We start from the raw sequence: 16,440 nt of genomic DNA, 5'->3' as shown, positions 1-16,440 counted from the left end.
ACAATAATAAATTATTGAAAGGCATGCATTTAATATAAAACAGTTTTAAATAAAAAACAACACCTGAAGATGATGTATTACATCGAAACATGTTGTGAAATGAAGAAAAGCGCGCAAATGTAACATCCTTATAGTGATGAATAGCGCTAATTTAAAATTTAAAATTTTAACATTTAAATTTTAACACCCAAATATAGTTTTGTGTATTGACCTGTATTTTATTATATATTTTAATCCAAAACACAAACATGACGCATGTAAACCTTAATACCAGTATTGTATCACTCGTAAGGATGCATGGATAAATTGTTAATCCTATCGATATCCTCCGTTACAGTTACTCGAGGAATTATTAGAAGCATAGAAAACAGAGATGAGCTCGATGCAGCTCAGCTTACTGTGAAAGTGACAAAGTTATTGAGACAGTCTACAGAAGACAACATGGCACCGACATCTTTGTCACTGGATGGTGAATCAAACAATGTTGTGACGGACAACAGTGACGGGCAAGTTTTACTGAACGTCGCTCTTCACTGTGGTGCAAGGCACGGGACGGGAGAATTTGTTTTCATGGCAAGACGAAAATTAGGTGATCTAGCTCTGTCATGTGCTCCAAGACTGGAAGATTGGGTGAATGTTGTTCGAAAGATAAATAAAGAAGGTACTGCACACTGTGTGTTGAAAAGTTAACGTAAGAGATTGAAGAGTAATATGTTGCACAAGAATAATCAAGTTATAAGCTGTGTCTAATGGATGCTTATATCATCAGCTTGAACTGATTATGGTATTATATCCTTCCTTGTCGACAATAACAGATCATATTATTAATAAAGTCTTCTCGGGCTATCAGTCGTGTTAGTTAGTGATCAATCACCGACGTTTCGACGACCATCTCTGTCCTCATTTTCAAGGCTACGAGCTACACAGCCTTGAAAATTTGACAGAGATGGTCCTCGAAACGTCGGTGATTGATCACTAACTAACACGACTGATAGCCCGAGAAGACTTTATTTATGAAAGCTGCAGTGAAAGCTTCACATCATAGATCATATTATGTTAATAAACGTACAGATATTATGAAGATTTCCGTCTTCTGGGTTGTTGCGCTGTGTAGTCTGGTCGATGTTAACCAACGTTTCAGAGGTCATACCGTCCTGATGACGGAGGCAGTATGACCTCTGAAACGTTGGTTAACATCGACCAGACTACACAGCGCAACAACCCAGAAGACGGAAATCTTCATACTCATCGCTGTGAGAACTTCAAGTCTTACAGATATTATGTTTCAGTTCTTACATTCCAGATTAGCATTCTGCATGCATTCAAATAGCATTAGGCATAATGGATGTCAAAAATATTTCTGGCTTCAACAGTGAAATATGAATTGAAAGCAAATGTGAAACACTTCTGAGATGACTGTCAGTGAATGAATGTAGTGTGATTTTCTGGATTGTGACTGTTTAAACAATTGTCACTTTTAACTTTCATGATAGTTTGTAGTACGTTTGTTATTCAAGTTGTCTTTTTTATGATCCTATTATCGTGCTGTGAAAATAGAACCAGTTCATATCAGCCGTTACAAAGGAAAAAAAAAACAATTTTTTTTGTGCAAATTAGAAACTTTGAGTTCGGTAATGCAGAATGATACAGTGTTGATTTTCACTTTAAATCGTTCTGATAACATGACGCAGTATATATGAATGGTTATCATGGAAATATTTTTAATGTAACATTCAGTGATCAAACATTTTATTACATATCTGTGTTTACAAATATACAAATAAGGATGGATGAATGAATGAAATAAAACATTAGCATTGGAACAATTCACAAGTTTTAGAGTTGTCAGCCAAAGTTTGTGGGGGAAATTGGTGATTGTCCAAGTGCAATGTATGTCTTCATGACAGAGGTATCAAACTTGAAAGCTATGGTTTTGACAATAAAAATAAATGTAAAAAATTATGCAAGCATGACAAAAGAAGCAATGATAAAACCTGATTGTAAAAATGCAGACACATTCTCTAAGAACCTGTCATTTGTAAACTAAAAACCAAATAAAGTAGGTCTATATACACTATTTTCTTAAATTGAAGACATTACCGAAAGTAAGCAGCAACGTTTTTGTTCTGGTGAGTGTTATTGAAACTGCGTACATGCGTCAGAGCTTTTAAATGTCTCCTCCATCGGAAAAGCTATAATAATGTGCAATAACTGTATATAGAATGCTGACTTAGCAGGTGCTTGATAAAATGTTTTATATGTTAATATGTTGCATTGCATTGGATTGAAGGAAAACAAAAGCACAAAAGTTCGTCTTTTTTGCTTCATAATTAAGCTGCAATTTTTCTGTCATGATGTATACTGAACTTCATTTGACTGAGTATTCAGATAAATATGAAGATTTTGTACCTATTTTTTATTAAGGAGCTTTGATTAATAGTATTTCTAATATGCATTGCCTTGCTTAATTTTTTATGCTGTAGTGAACCAAATCAACCCCAAACCATCCATCGAGTGAGATAGCTTTGTTGTACATAGTGTTTACACAGTTTGATTTCTCCATATTGGAGATATGTAGTAAATTAATAAAGTGGTGAAGAATCTTAGAGTATGTCATAAAATAATTTAATATCCATGAGAAAATATTAGGAAATTTTTTTACCTTTTGAAGAATAAATAAAATAATCCGAGGTCATTAAATAACACTGTGTAGGACAACATTTTCACCTGTAAATTTCATCCATTAAAGTTTAATGACTTGGGTAGATACAGGTAGCCCTCGATTTGCGCCGATTTTGAAACCAGAAAGTCAAAAAAGTGAAAAAAATATATTTTACTATTATTTACAACATTTTACAAAGTTTCTCGTACCGAATCTTATACTAAATCGTAGTTCTTACATCGCTGATTTTGAATAAAAATTATAAATACAGTCCTCTCTGCAATTACGTATGTTTCGTTGACGCGAATTTGCTCCAATGAAACAATCACAGTCAATCGCGGGGACCAACGAATTGCTAAGTGTTTGTGTTGTTGTTTGGCCACTATTTTGCAGTAGCAACTGTTTTATATTTATAAATTGTGGATTAAATTAATAAAATAAGAACCGCCATGTCTGGTAAGAGACGATCCTTAACCAGGGACTTCGTCAGAGAATTAACGCCGCTTTATCACGCCATCACCGATTGTAAGTGTATAAAATGTATTTTTTAAATTCCCTTTATTTTATTTACGTTATTTCAGAGCTTTAAATATAATGCCGTTATATTACTCGTCAATGTTTGGGGGCTGGAAACGCATGTCATTGACTTCCCATTCATTTACATTGTAAAATCGTTCCAATTTACGCCGATTCCGATTACGCCGGTTCGTCCAGGAACACATCCCCGGCGTAAATCGAGGGCTACCTGTATTTTACAGAAGTGTTGTATCAGTCTGAAAAAGCATGGTAAATGCAAAAATATATATTGCTTTTAAGATTATGGAAGATTTTTACCAGAGTATATCTTTTAATGCTATAGTTACGTTTTTAAAACTTTTTTTTAAAAAGAGGCCTAATGAATGCAACCCCAATATACAAAATTAGACTTGGTGAAAAATAGATTATATTCACGCCAATACCACATGTGTACTGTCGTTTTCTGTACCATAAACCTTCTTCACCTCTTGTATATATTTGCAAAGAAATGTTTAAAACCAGCTATATCACTGCTACAGTTTTCTAAATGATTTTATTTAATTAACTAATAAATTAACCATTTTTCAGATACAACATGTCTTCCTTGTGAATTCATTGTGCCAAAATGTCTACTGTCAAAATGTAGGCCTACATTCTATGCTCTTTTACCTTCAAAATTGTTTGTATCATTTACAAATTAATTGTTTGTTACTGATTTGTTTCCAATTTCCTTTATAATTCTTTTATTTTATATGGTATTAAACATTTTCTAAAATGTCAAGTGCTACATAATATTACACATTTTGTTTTCTTTACAATGACGTTTTTATGTCACCAACATTACGTGGCAGCTTTGTAATTTTGTATAGTTTTACTGTACATATTTTGAAACATTACTGTTAATTCTGTAAAATGTGACCTTAAGTGTGGTTATCCATGTCTCTTTTGTGCCATTATTTTTTAATGATGAACTTATCGTGTAATATTTTTTTCTCCTTTATCAACAGTCTGTAGTCATGTAAACGAACGATCTCAAAAAAAATTATAGAACGTATATTTTCAAACTTTTTAGAATGTAAATATACATAAGCTGGTTACTGTTGATTTAAAATATTTGTAACTAAAAAAAATCGGGACACTTATTATATTAAAGAATAGAAAAGTTTGATACTTCAGAATGTATTTTTATCAGACAATTTTTGAGATCTTATGAATTAAAGAGTGTGTCTTTAGTTTCTCTGTGTTTTTGGATATGCATTGCTGAGGAGATACTAGATTTTGTGGTCCAGTTTTGAGCAGCAAAACAATTTTGTATGTTCTGAAGCAAGCATCGTAAATCTAAGAAAGTGCATATAGAAAACATATCTCTCCTTGCATTCCTTTACGTTACTAATACTGAATTAAAATCGTGTATTTTGTCGGCGTGTTAATTTTCTCGTGCTTTGTTCTAACTATACCTAACACAAATGTAATCAAGTTGAATACTTCCTGATCTTACAGTTTGTTATGAAATCACATTCAGTGTTGTTTAAAAGTTTGTTCATTACTTTAGTTAGAAGACATAAAATAGCCAGAAACTGAGTACCGCCATTATAGTAACTTGTCAGTTTCTCTCCATGTTTTGTATTTGCAGTTGTTACAATTAAAATGTAATTTCGTCTAGTTATTTAATTTACTCACTGTTGCATATCCAGAAACTAATTATCATTTTTTTTTTTGGACAAGATAGGATGGTAACTTGTTTTCTGTAGATATCAGAAGACTGTGATACAACAAATGGTTGCTTTTATGTGACAAATATATCAAAATAAATAATTTTCTCTAAGACACTGTTTAGTGTATTGTTTTATTATTTAATTCCTAGCATGATAGCTAAAGGAAAAATACATATCACACATCTGTTCCTGTAATTCCCTAAACCGCGCTCCCTTTAAGGCCTTGGAAGTCAAATGCATTTAAGAAGAATATTAATAAAGGTTTATAAAAAAAACTTTAGTATTTTGGGTGGAATAGCGTGACCCCTGTCAGTTTTACGATAACTTAGGTTGATTGGAGTAAGACAGAGCCGCAAAGAATTTCAGAAAAATCGTTATAGGCATTGCCTAACGGAACTGGACAGGGTCTGAGAACATGTAATCAAGTTCGAAAACAGACCGGTTGCCTCCTCGGGGCACAACTGCACTCGCCGGCTTTAGATTCTCGTCTCGGGTGCACATTTCGCTCCTTCTCTTTCCAGATTGGGCTGAAGTCCATACGTATGCAGTGAACCAAAGAGAGAGAGGTTGATTTTCTTACAAAGTTCTGTCAAAATCAAAGATTTTCTGGTGCTAAATGAGGAGCGATGTTGGAACGATTGGCAGAACCCCAGCAAATCTTATTCGGGAACTGACATTTCCGCCGCTTGTCCGTGGCCTTCCTCAGACCAACCACGCAAATTCTGGTCCTTTCGCCTCGTCTAAGGCAACATAACTTATTTCAAATTAATAACGCCTACCGCGTTGAAGCTCATAGGTTAAAATAAACCACCTAGGCTGTTTGATGGTGTGAGGAAACAAGTGATAAGTCAACGGGTGATGAAAATCCTTCCAAGTTCGTCATTCATTATAGTTCATTCAAAGGTTTGCAGATGAAAAGGTGTCATTAAATAAAGCGAGAGAAATTTCAGATTCTCACGGCGGTAAGATGGCAATCTTCTGGGTTGTTAAACATTGCGATCTCGTGGAAACTGACGAACATTTCAGGGGTGTTTACTGCCTCCATCATCAGGGCAATCGATCGCTCATCTTCGATGACAATAAGATTTAGCGTTGCAAACTCACAAACCTGAATTATCGGTGTAAAAACGTAAAAAGCAATGCAGTGTACCACATAGGAAATTAATGCTACAGCAATACAAAGATTTGGCCTTAATTTTGAAATTTTACTGGAAGTTACAAGTAGCAGAACGAGGATGGATCTGATGTTAAGCGTCTTCTGTCGACAAAACCACCAAGAGTGAAAAATATTATCATTACAAAAATTCAACGGCACGCATTGCAAGGCAGACACTTATCCACGAATCCCTGCTCTCTCGAGTGATTCCAGCAGACTTTAAGAGGATCCTACACAAAGGCATCCCGTATAATGGAGAAGTGCCATCTTCAGTACCCACATCTCTCGAACTGACAACCATTTCTTAGTTGATGGCGTCTCAAAGATAATACGACGTAGCATCTGTCGAAACTTTCGATAAAATCGGCTGACGAGTAGCTTATGATCTCTGTTCAGTGAAAGGACTGCATTTACAATATTCCCCATGGAGGTCTGTTAATTGGAGTCTTTTTTAAACAAGTTAGACCATTTCCCTTAAGGGAATCGCTCTGGCGGCCTGTTCTTATGCCGGAGTAATTTAAAACACGTTTTTTTAATTAGAAATAAAGCAAGATAAATGTCATGTTGCTGGCAGCTTTCAATAATATCAAAGATGTAAGGCGTTAAAAGTTCAATGCACTGAATTGAGTGTAGTGAAAAAGTGGGGAATCGAATGCCTTCATTCAAATTGTCTGCACATTTAATAGAACCAAGTACATAAGCAATAAATCGACCACATTAACCACCAATGCATTATTTAATATGCATGCATCACCAGCTAAGCATGCTTTGCGTATGTATGAATAAGTTGTCGATAATATAAGTCAGTGGAAATCTTCCTGCAATGCGTTTGTCCGCTGCTTTCGAAATGAGCGTTCATCCACGTGAGAACAGGTATTTTCTAACTGTTATTTGGTTATTTAACAATGCTGTTTCAACTACAAAGGTCATATAATTTGAGATTATATTAAAAGATCGTGTGTGGTAAGATTTTTTTACCATTTTGAGGCAATAATATCTGGCATTCATATGGAGATACAGAACGGTCTAAATAAATGTTTTGAAACGAGACACTTCAAGTATATTCAACGCTGCTAATTTACGTCATATAGCTAATAACTATCATTACATTGCTCCAGTGCCGTTCTGTTTCAGCTGAAGGGAAACTGGGCTGCTGTTTTAGCTCACGCCGAGGTTCAGGACACCTGCGGCAAAGGAAACGCTGTGCATTTGGTCTGCACGCTGGCATGTGCTAACAATGAGAGCCCTGCAGAAAAGTACCTTTCGGTGCTCATGTTTCATGCTAAACAGGTAGAACCGATGTCACGAGCAGTTCTATTACACTTTCGGCAATAACGGTTAGTGCTGGCACTATGGCAACGCGTTTTAAAATTTAAATAGTACCACGTTGCTAATGAGCTGTTGGGTAGAGAGAGAGGCGATTTTCGGAGCCTTGACACAATTTAATTCGACATAGAATGTAGAGAACTTAAAATTTACATATTTTTATCCACAGTTGCTGCAAGCACAGGTTTTGTAATCTATGAAACGAAGTTACATTTCTCTACTATCGTAATAAATATTGATACATTTTATGAAATTGAGATACATCTTCATATATACTTTTATAGTGCTCACAACTGCGTTCCGCACATTGTGTCAGAGCCACTATGAGGTCAGACATACAGAGTTTACACAAAAGAATGGTGCAACTGTGACTGGCGACTCATTTTTGGACATGTTGGAAAGCTGGTTGTTACCCCAACTGAATACCAATTATGACGATTACATTCTACAACTGGACGGAGCTCTCTCTCCCCCCCCCCCCATTTTCACAGGAATGTACGAGTGCTTCTCAATCGTGTTTTTCTACAGCGTTGGATGGGATGAGTTTGATTACCGTGTGGATGTGTGTCGTGTGACCCACGGTGCACACATTGAAGGATTGTAATTAACGCATGAGAAACTTTGAGAGTTGCCGCCGCTGACGGTGTATGTTGTGCCCGTGTAAGGTGAGAAATAAATTTTGTATTAAGTTTTGAAACCACACCATTCTTTTGTGTATACCCTGTATATCGAAATGTGGTAAACTTTTCACCATGTAAAAATTACCTTAAAAGCTGAACATGTTTTACAGAGATCAAGGTAGTGAAATCAAGGATGCTGAGATGGGCTGGATATTTAGCTCGATGAGAGAAACAAGAAATACATAAGGAATTTTAAAAAGTGGTCTTTCGGAAGACAGAAAATATTAAGATGGGTCTCATGAGAAATAAGTTATCAGGATGAGACGTGAATGGAATTTTAAACAGAATTTTTTAAGTTTTCAAACAGAATGGCTGCTCAATCTGTGTTTTCTGTGTGCATGTGCGTATTTTATGATAAATGCAAGGCTAATGCCACAATGAAACCATAACCTTTCATAATTACCATATCATCGTTAACAGGGCCATTTGCCTCACAGCAAAGAGTGTAAACGAAACATTTGACTATCGGAAAATGAAGGCCTGTGTCGAACTACCCTCAGGTTTAAGCGCGGCCAGTTTGGGGTAAAGGATTCCACAAAGGTTTGCCTTGAAGGCCTCAATCAAACGGATCGAACACAGAAATAATGCTATATATTCCAACACTGGCTGTCTCGTATTTTCAGTTCCCTCCTACTCTTTTGTCTGGCAGGCCTGTCGAGAATCTACAAACAGATTTCCGTTTGGAACGCGGTTTAACTACAGTTATTACCGTAGGTTCTATTATTGACGTTTGCCTTCCATCGATTTTAAATCACGACAATAAAACTACTCTTTAAGAACGGTCATCTCCTCAAGGAAAATAAAAAATCCTTACACTATTTTACTCTGTTTCCAACTCTGCATTTTACCAGTTGTCTGTTGAAGCTCGTTACTCGTCTCCTCCGGGCTACATAACTTGTGGCTTTCCCTGGGCAAGCATTCACAAAACGAGGACCTATTCTGCCCCTGTCTACCCACAATAAACAGCCGACAAAGTATTTATGATACACACAAAAAGCATAACCGAAACATTAAAACATACTAAACTAATTTTGCCTGCTGTTGGGATGAGGGCAGATTGAGAAGAACATTTTGATCTGAAAGACAGGAAATTGGAGAATAAAATTACGAGCACGAGCTTTATAATTTCTGCTTCTCTTTAAAAAAAAAATTACGATAAAACGAAGGAGGGTGAAATGGATAGGCGCGATTAGAATTTCATTTTGTTTCGTGCCGACGCTTCTCAAAAAACGGGCCACCGTACAAAATGTTGGTCCGCTTCACAAGAATATTATTCTCGTAAGAAGGACGTGTAACACTTGTTTCAAAATCTTTTCCCGACACGGAAAATAACGAACGAGACAACGATTTATACTTTCCTTCAATCTGTTCTTAACTAAACTTGCGAACTTTGCGATAAGCGTTTATGGGCTGGGAACGAAGACAGTTTCATCGAAAACACTGATCGGAGGAATGCAAATTCGCAAATACGTATGATGCATTTCGAGGTTATATATGCTATTACCAGAGCTGGACCCACGAAAAGGAAAACGGGGTAGTACGGGTAGAATCACTTCATTTACGATAAACTGTTTCCTGTCCTACTTTCAGTCCACTTCTTGTGTGTCAGCTTTCTCTAGCTATCGTGGCCATTCTAACTCAGAATTAAATATAACTTTGATTTATAATTTATGGCCGTAGATAAATACTCAGCATTTCCAGAAACGTTTCTATAAAAAAAGGAGGGTGAAGATGTAATTTATACGGTTTAAATAAAAACAAAATGTTTCATAAAACAGTGAAAAATACAAGCAATAAAATACGCTTCAGATGAATGAGGGCTAAACTATTAATAACATTTATTAGGTCTAAAACATTTGAAACGTGAAGAAACAGAAAAAATAATGGCTTACGAATCCAGAAGATCAGATTCCCCCCTCACGCGAGCTATTATCTGAGGGTGGAATCGTTTATTACTTCTGGTTGAGGTGGAAGGTGTTTGTTGCCTGGATTGCCTGTAGCGTTGTCCTCGGAAATACTGTAACTTCACTTAATCATCAATATTTCTTGATATTTTACGTCATTTATATTTTTTCGTACTCTTTCAGAGCATTTAGCTGCTGCCTAAGCTCAGAGTAAAAAAGCATTTATGAAAAGTATTAAGGGTCATTTTATCTGTAGCCCGAAAGATAACTTGTCTGTAGAAGAACATGTTTCTAACGTACTGTAATGACACTTATCGAACTCTAGATAAACTAATAATAAGGCTCGGTTTCAGTCACCATGGATGGTATTATTTAAACTTTGTCCAATAGCAATTTGTTTTTAATTTCAATGAACAGGTGTGAATTCATGATTCGAGCAGTTTTGGAATCCGCGATCCCATCTGACGGTTTTTTTTTTTTGGGAAATCCGACGCAAGTCCAAAATTGAACTTTTTTAAAAAAAAAATCAAGAAAAACCTTCCAGCATTTGAACTGGTGAAGATTTCTCAACACATTTACTTTACATGTGTTCAACATAGAATTATATTTACAGTTAGGCTGAAAACAGGAGCTGAATACTGTTGAACCACAAGGACCATGGACATAATAAAAGGAACTCAATATATTCACACATAAAATGAACCTCAGTGTCGTAGCTTTTTTATGGTGCAGGCTCTTCATTAGAATAACACTGCATAGGTGTTCAGTAAAGCTGTGTCTAAAAGCTTTATCTACATTCATTTTGCGTATGGTCCATGTTACGTAATACCGTCACTGGGTGACGTCTCCGTAAAACATACGGACCTACAAGTAGTTTTCCTGTTCTCCAACAAGTGCTCAAGCGTTCTAACACTTCGACCACATTCCACAAAACGAATATCTGTTTTATTTTACTTCATTTTTCAAACGAATGCAACACAAGTCCTGTGCTAAAGAAGAATCAAGTTTCACCCTCGTGCTTTTCATTCTAAGTTTCCGCCACTGAAGCGAAGGGAAGCGTAATTAGCCCTTGTGCTTGCGACCTTCTGGTCAGCACGAATATGAGGGTGCATCCTAAGACGGATGGACGGAAGCCCTCCTGCTGGGGAGGATAAGAACTATTGAAACCTACTCCATGGCCTCCCAGAATGTCAGAGTTAGCGAGATACCTTTGCTTGGCAGATCACCTTGGCGACGCATTCTTGTTATGCTCACTGTCGTTAATGATATTTTAAATCCTACATAATCCTCTGTCCCGTTATGTTTGGGTTTCCAGAACCATTACTGTAATGTCAATCTTTTCCAGAAGCTTTAAGAACGCCACACTGAAGAATCTCCACCAGTTTTCAAGCGCAGTAGAAATATTGATTTTCAGCAAATAGGCAAAATGCTGACTGCAAATTAATAAGAATTCTTGTAGTGATGGAGGCGACAGTAACAGCTAGGGAAATGTACATTCCTTTAATCGGCCTAACGTTTCGGGAAAAATTCGAGCATTCAGAGAGACGGGAGGCTTGGAGCCGACCTGGACGTGATCAACATCCAGCACGAAGAAGGAAACTCTCACCGAGAAAGTCAACTACCACCAAAGAAATTGTGCTAACAAATATTTCAAGACCAACTATCAGCTTTTATAATATTCTCGTTTACATAACAACCTGTAAAGTGTCTGGCTACAAGCTGGAAAAGGAGATTTCGATACAATCAGAAACCGTTTCTCTTCGCTATTACTTCTAAACCGTATCTGAGCTCTATCCTCTTTAATTGTGAACGGATATTTTCATGAGGATAAAGCGGCCGGAGCACGAAGCTGGCCATACGCCTCCATCTGGTGCGGTTATTATCTGCACTCATGCGTCTTTATGACGTGTTATTTAGACAGGGACAACCTTACCCTGCCCTTTGGAACAGAACAAGTGGAAAGGTAATCAGAAAAACAATGCATGTAAGCGTTTTATTGTCGTAGGGCAACGATAATAAGCATTTAGAATTTTACAAATCCCATTTAACGACTGTCTGCTAGTTACGAACTACTCCACTTATTGCAGACGAAACCTTCCTCTCTTGTCTGGCCCTAGTGCGTTCGTGCAGGGGCATACGTGTACACATGGCTGTTCTTATACACCCCCCCCCCCAACAAATACTAACAATAAAATCAACATTAAATTCTTCAGCAAACCTGATGAATACTTCTTCCTAAAATAAGCATCGTTTCTGAGAGGCAACAAGTGTCTACCAACAAAAACCATAATCTTTGAAATCATTCATCAAAGCATTTTATATAAACTTTTTCAAGATCCCCTCCCCCCAGTCTTTTTTACGACACAAATAACTGGTATCATTGTCGTTTTGAAACCGTTCCTAACAAATACAGTACTTTTAATCCCATTTAAAGTGCCCGCATTGTACCATCTTTTATACTGACACACAAATCTCCCCAGAATATATCTGTACACGTGCGATTTCAACTTCCCTTCAACCAAACTAATTTTTTTCTATTAATTCCTCTCAATTTTATCTTGCCATCATTTTTAACTGTCAGATGACGTAATATTGTAGACGATCGCTTAGTTTTAACCTCTTGACCTTTCTTCCCAAACTGCAGAACGAGCGGCTTAATTTCGTCACAGAACCGAAAAAAAAAGAAAACGTTTCCACCCGTCACAGATTGGACAACCACAACCCCTCTAAAAACTGACGCCCACTTTTGTCCCTAATTCCATTTCTTATTCACAGATGGTAGCAGATGTTCTTAGATTTCTCTCCATTATGAAAGGAACGTCTTTTGCAGTTCATTAACGAAGTAATGCTGATGGTTTTATTAAGAGCGTTCCTTGCCTTAAGAGGTATTGGGAAATGGTTTGCGACCCGTGGATCGCGGACCACATGCCGTTCCAGGTTTATTCCACGTGGCCTGGATTGAATGCCGAAGCTCCACACCACAATGGTCGTCGAAACTAGAGAAATGAGTGATTCAGCGCTTACTGTAGCTGATTTATCTCTGCATCAATTGGGTAAGAGGATGGGTGTGCCCCAGTGTCTGTCTGGACGTAGCAGAATAGAGATAAATACTCCGGAATATAATTTTAGAACGTTATCGCTACTCTAACATGCTGACTTCGACCGAATGACTCAAAATGTATCGGGCGAACAGGTTTTATTAGGACAAGATGTGTGGAACAACCTTAGTGACTTGCAGACTAGACAGGAAAGCAACACGGCTTTGTAACATAGGCCACCGCATACCACGAAACCTCTGTTGCCTAAATGAGGGAAATATTGTCTCTAATTACGAGAAAAAGATTCTGAGAGAAACAATGAAGTTGCTGTTCAGAAAATGCAGTTAATTATTTTATATATTAATAAGGTACGTCGGCGAAATATGAGCTTATGCTTTGACTTTTCACCTTCACTGACGTCCCTAATTTTGAAAAGGAACTTCGGTAGGCCGTTGTTTTTGTTGATGACCAAAATGTCGGAACACGGTGGAGCCCATGCAGAACGAACAGCATTGATGTCAGAGGTGAAATACGGTTTAAAATCTTACCGCAATTCTTTATGAACCTCAAAAGATTGTAACTCACTGAACTGTAAATTTTCACACTGAGGGCGTCGTCTTACTCCACCTGATTAATTTTCACGTGCGGTACAAAATCTGCTGATTACTTTGGAACTCACGCGCGTTAACTTCCCTGTATCAGAATATTTATTTTGTGATTTATATTAGGGTGGTCCACCTTTTTTCCTTTCTCTGGCCAGAATAGTATTCCTGTTGGACCCAAGGGCCAAGAATATTTTTGCATTTTCGTTATCTTTAATAATACTTATTCAGAAATGACAAATTACCATTGCATATGCTGAAATATAAATTTTATGTAATTGCGCACAAACTATTACAGAGTTACAATATTTTTATTTTCCGTCTATACACAAACTTAAAATAATGTTGTTTAAAATTATTTAAAATTATAACATTCTCAGTAGACACTGCATCTTGTTACATTTTTTGTATCGACGACATGTTTCAATGACGGAAATAGACGGAAAATAAAAATATTGCATCAATAAAACACAAACATGACGCAATTAAGATATATATTACAGAGTTGTATATTAATTTATATTTGCTCTTGCAACAGATTGTATCTCTCGCAATTTTTACCTGGAAAACTTACACAGATTATTTGAACTCCGCTAGTGAAACAGCTTGCATCTGATACAATAAAAATTTGTTCCAGTAGAACGTACATCTTATGCTTTTAAAGTCAATGGCTTTAGTGAGAGCTCTGAGATGAATGTTCTTTTACCAGTGACGGAATATCAACTTCTATTTTTGTTGTTGCTAAACGAAAGGCTGATCCTAACATCCTTAGATAACCTGTACTTCTGCTTCGTTTTTAATGTTTTTATGATGGAGAAAAAGTAAAACAGCAGACGAGATGAGAATCACAATTATGTTTTCAAATCCTGAAGAGTACAGAAAATAACAAATTAACAAATACTTTCGCGGGCTGGATTACAAGTGGTCGCGGGTCGCTAGTTAGACCACGCGGGGTTAGATAATGAACTGTCAGTAGCTCAGCCTTCACAGCGCCGAATGACAGGATGACTTATGGATTGGAATTGACAAGGAAGGAAGCGTTCACGGCCTAATTCGAGGCATTTGGCTGGAGGGACTGAATAATTCACGAAAAACCTGTCAGGATGGCCAGTCTCCTCACCGAGACTCGAACGTGGGACCTCTCAAATACGTAATCAAAAATATAAATCGATTGCAGAATCACATCGCAGTCCCTTGTACCAATCTCGGTACAGAACACTCGTCTTTTTTGCTTAAAATTTCCCCATACTAATATCAAGGATCCGAACTTGGTAACTTATTATATTTGGAACAAAACTTATATCAGCAGCATACTTAATTTGGAAATGAAGAGAAGATGCATTTTTCTTTGTTTCTGTCAAAAGCCTGATGACAGAAAGGCGAATCTTTCTAAGAGACCTACCTTGTATTTTGTAAAGGGATAACGCAGCTATGGGGAAATATTTTACATGAGTTGATTTTCATAATAGAACAGATCACGGCCACCAGACAACGATCTTCATTCTTCGTATGAATACTGACAAGTTGAACATCGCCAAAACGAAACTGGGCCCCAGCGAAACAAAATTTTAATCCGTCGTCCAAAGAAAATTATAATTTCAATGTGGCGTGGCGTAGTGTCGCGGTTGCGCTGTGCAGGTGGTATAGTGAAATACTGATTTAATATGCATTGTCCCTATGGAATATTAAATCCTTGCCTGGAAACATCTGTCGTTTGACCAGATGGTCACCATGACAGGTTTCACTGCGGTATCTTCAGCTGAACGTCGTACTGCCTTGCAGTCAAGTTTAAAGAATCAATGAGGTAAGATGTTGCAATGAAACGTTTAACCCATTATCTGCTAATCCCATTTATTTTGGGATGTTTACCATTAAATTATATTGTTTTTAGTTTTTCTGTGAAGGGAATCCTGTCGAAGACTAATTGACTTTTACGTATCTCATTACAGAATAAGTCTAAAAACGACTTATTACGACGGATATAATAATGTCTCCGAAACGTCAGAAAACGTGCCTTCCACAACACCTCATCGCCCAACAGACGGACGCATAAGTGTAAACAAATTCACTTCGAAATATTTGAACAAATCAACCAGCAAGAATTTTCGGGCAGTCTGAGCTTTGATGTTGTAATTGAACTATTACAAATTATTAAGCTCCTCACTTCAGTTTTCGTCTGCCTCTTGTTACTTACTCTTAGGTTAAAATATGGTTTTCAGCACTCTTTTGTGACACCCTCGATGCCTTAATGTGAGTTCAAGTCTAGGTCATGAGTCAAATTCAAATTTGAACACTAACACTAGTGAAAGGTCTCCCTTGGCCACAAAGACAGGCTGGAAATGCAAGATGAAGTGATTCAGTGTAGCAAACGAGATATCACTAAATATACAGGCTTGAAACCAGAGAATAAGCTTTGCCTGAAAGTGCTTTCTTTAGTGCTCTGACGGATGGCCTTGCAGGGCGGTAATGCATTTGTACCCAAACTGACATTTCACTCTACTGTAATCTTAAAACCACTAGAACAAGGTAAGGCCTTTAAAAGCTTATGGGTGTGTTCCTTGCCTGTACAATAGACAACTCTTGGAGAAGAGAACAAAAAAGACACCTGACAACAATACTGGATCGTCATCAAGGTGGGTAAGAAGATTTCAGAAATACTGTTTGCCACTAAATGCAGGTGGAAGACTTAAATATAACAACGAGGAAGTGGCAAGATTCTAAATTATTTTTAAATTCTACAAATACTATCTTTTGTGTTTATAATTAAGCTGTTATTCACAAGATGGTATAGTTGCGTCATATTGTGAAAATAAATACTTAATTAATTATTCCTGTCCGTCT

At 37.0% G+C, this 16,440-nt stretch overlaps 1 protein-coding gene across 1 annotated transcript in view; it reads left to right on the top strand.

The window, feature by feature from the left end:
- LOC110837631 (meteorin-like protein) overlaps positions 1–5,007 on the top strand; it is a 55,515-nt gene extending 50,508 nt beyond the window's left edge. The window contains exon 4 of the mRNA XM_022079956.2: positions 338–5,007. Within this exon, the coding sequence (XP_021935648.1) occupies positions 338–690 (353 nt within the window). The 3' untranslated portion in view covers positions 691–5,007. The remainder of the gene's footprint in view (positions 1–337) is intronic.
- Positions 5,008–16,440: the final 11,433 nt, after the last annotated feature.

The sequence above is a fragment of the Zootermopsis nevadensis genome, unplaced genomic scaffold (genome assembly GCF_977971745.1).
Source record: "Zootermopsis nevadensis isolate Lab colony 2312 unplaced genomic scaffold, Znev_1.0 Znev_ptg000003l, whole genome shotgun sequence".
Taxonomy (NCBI): domain Eukaryota; kingdom Metazoa; phylum Arthropoda; class Insecta; order Blattodea; family Termopsidae; genus Zootermopsis; species Zootermopsis nevadensis.
Note: the sequence above shows the minus strand (reverse complement) of the source record. Positions and strands in the feature narration are given on the sequence as shown.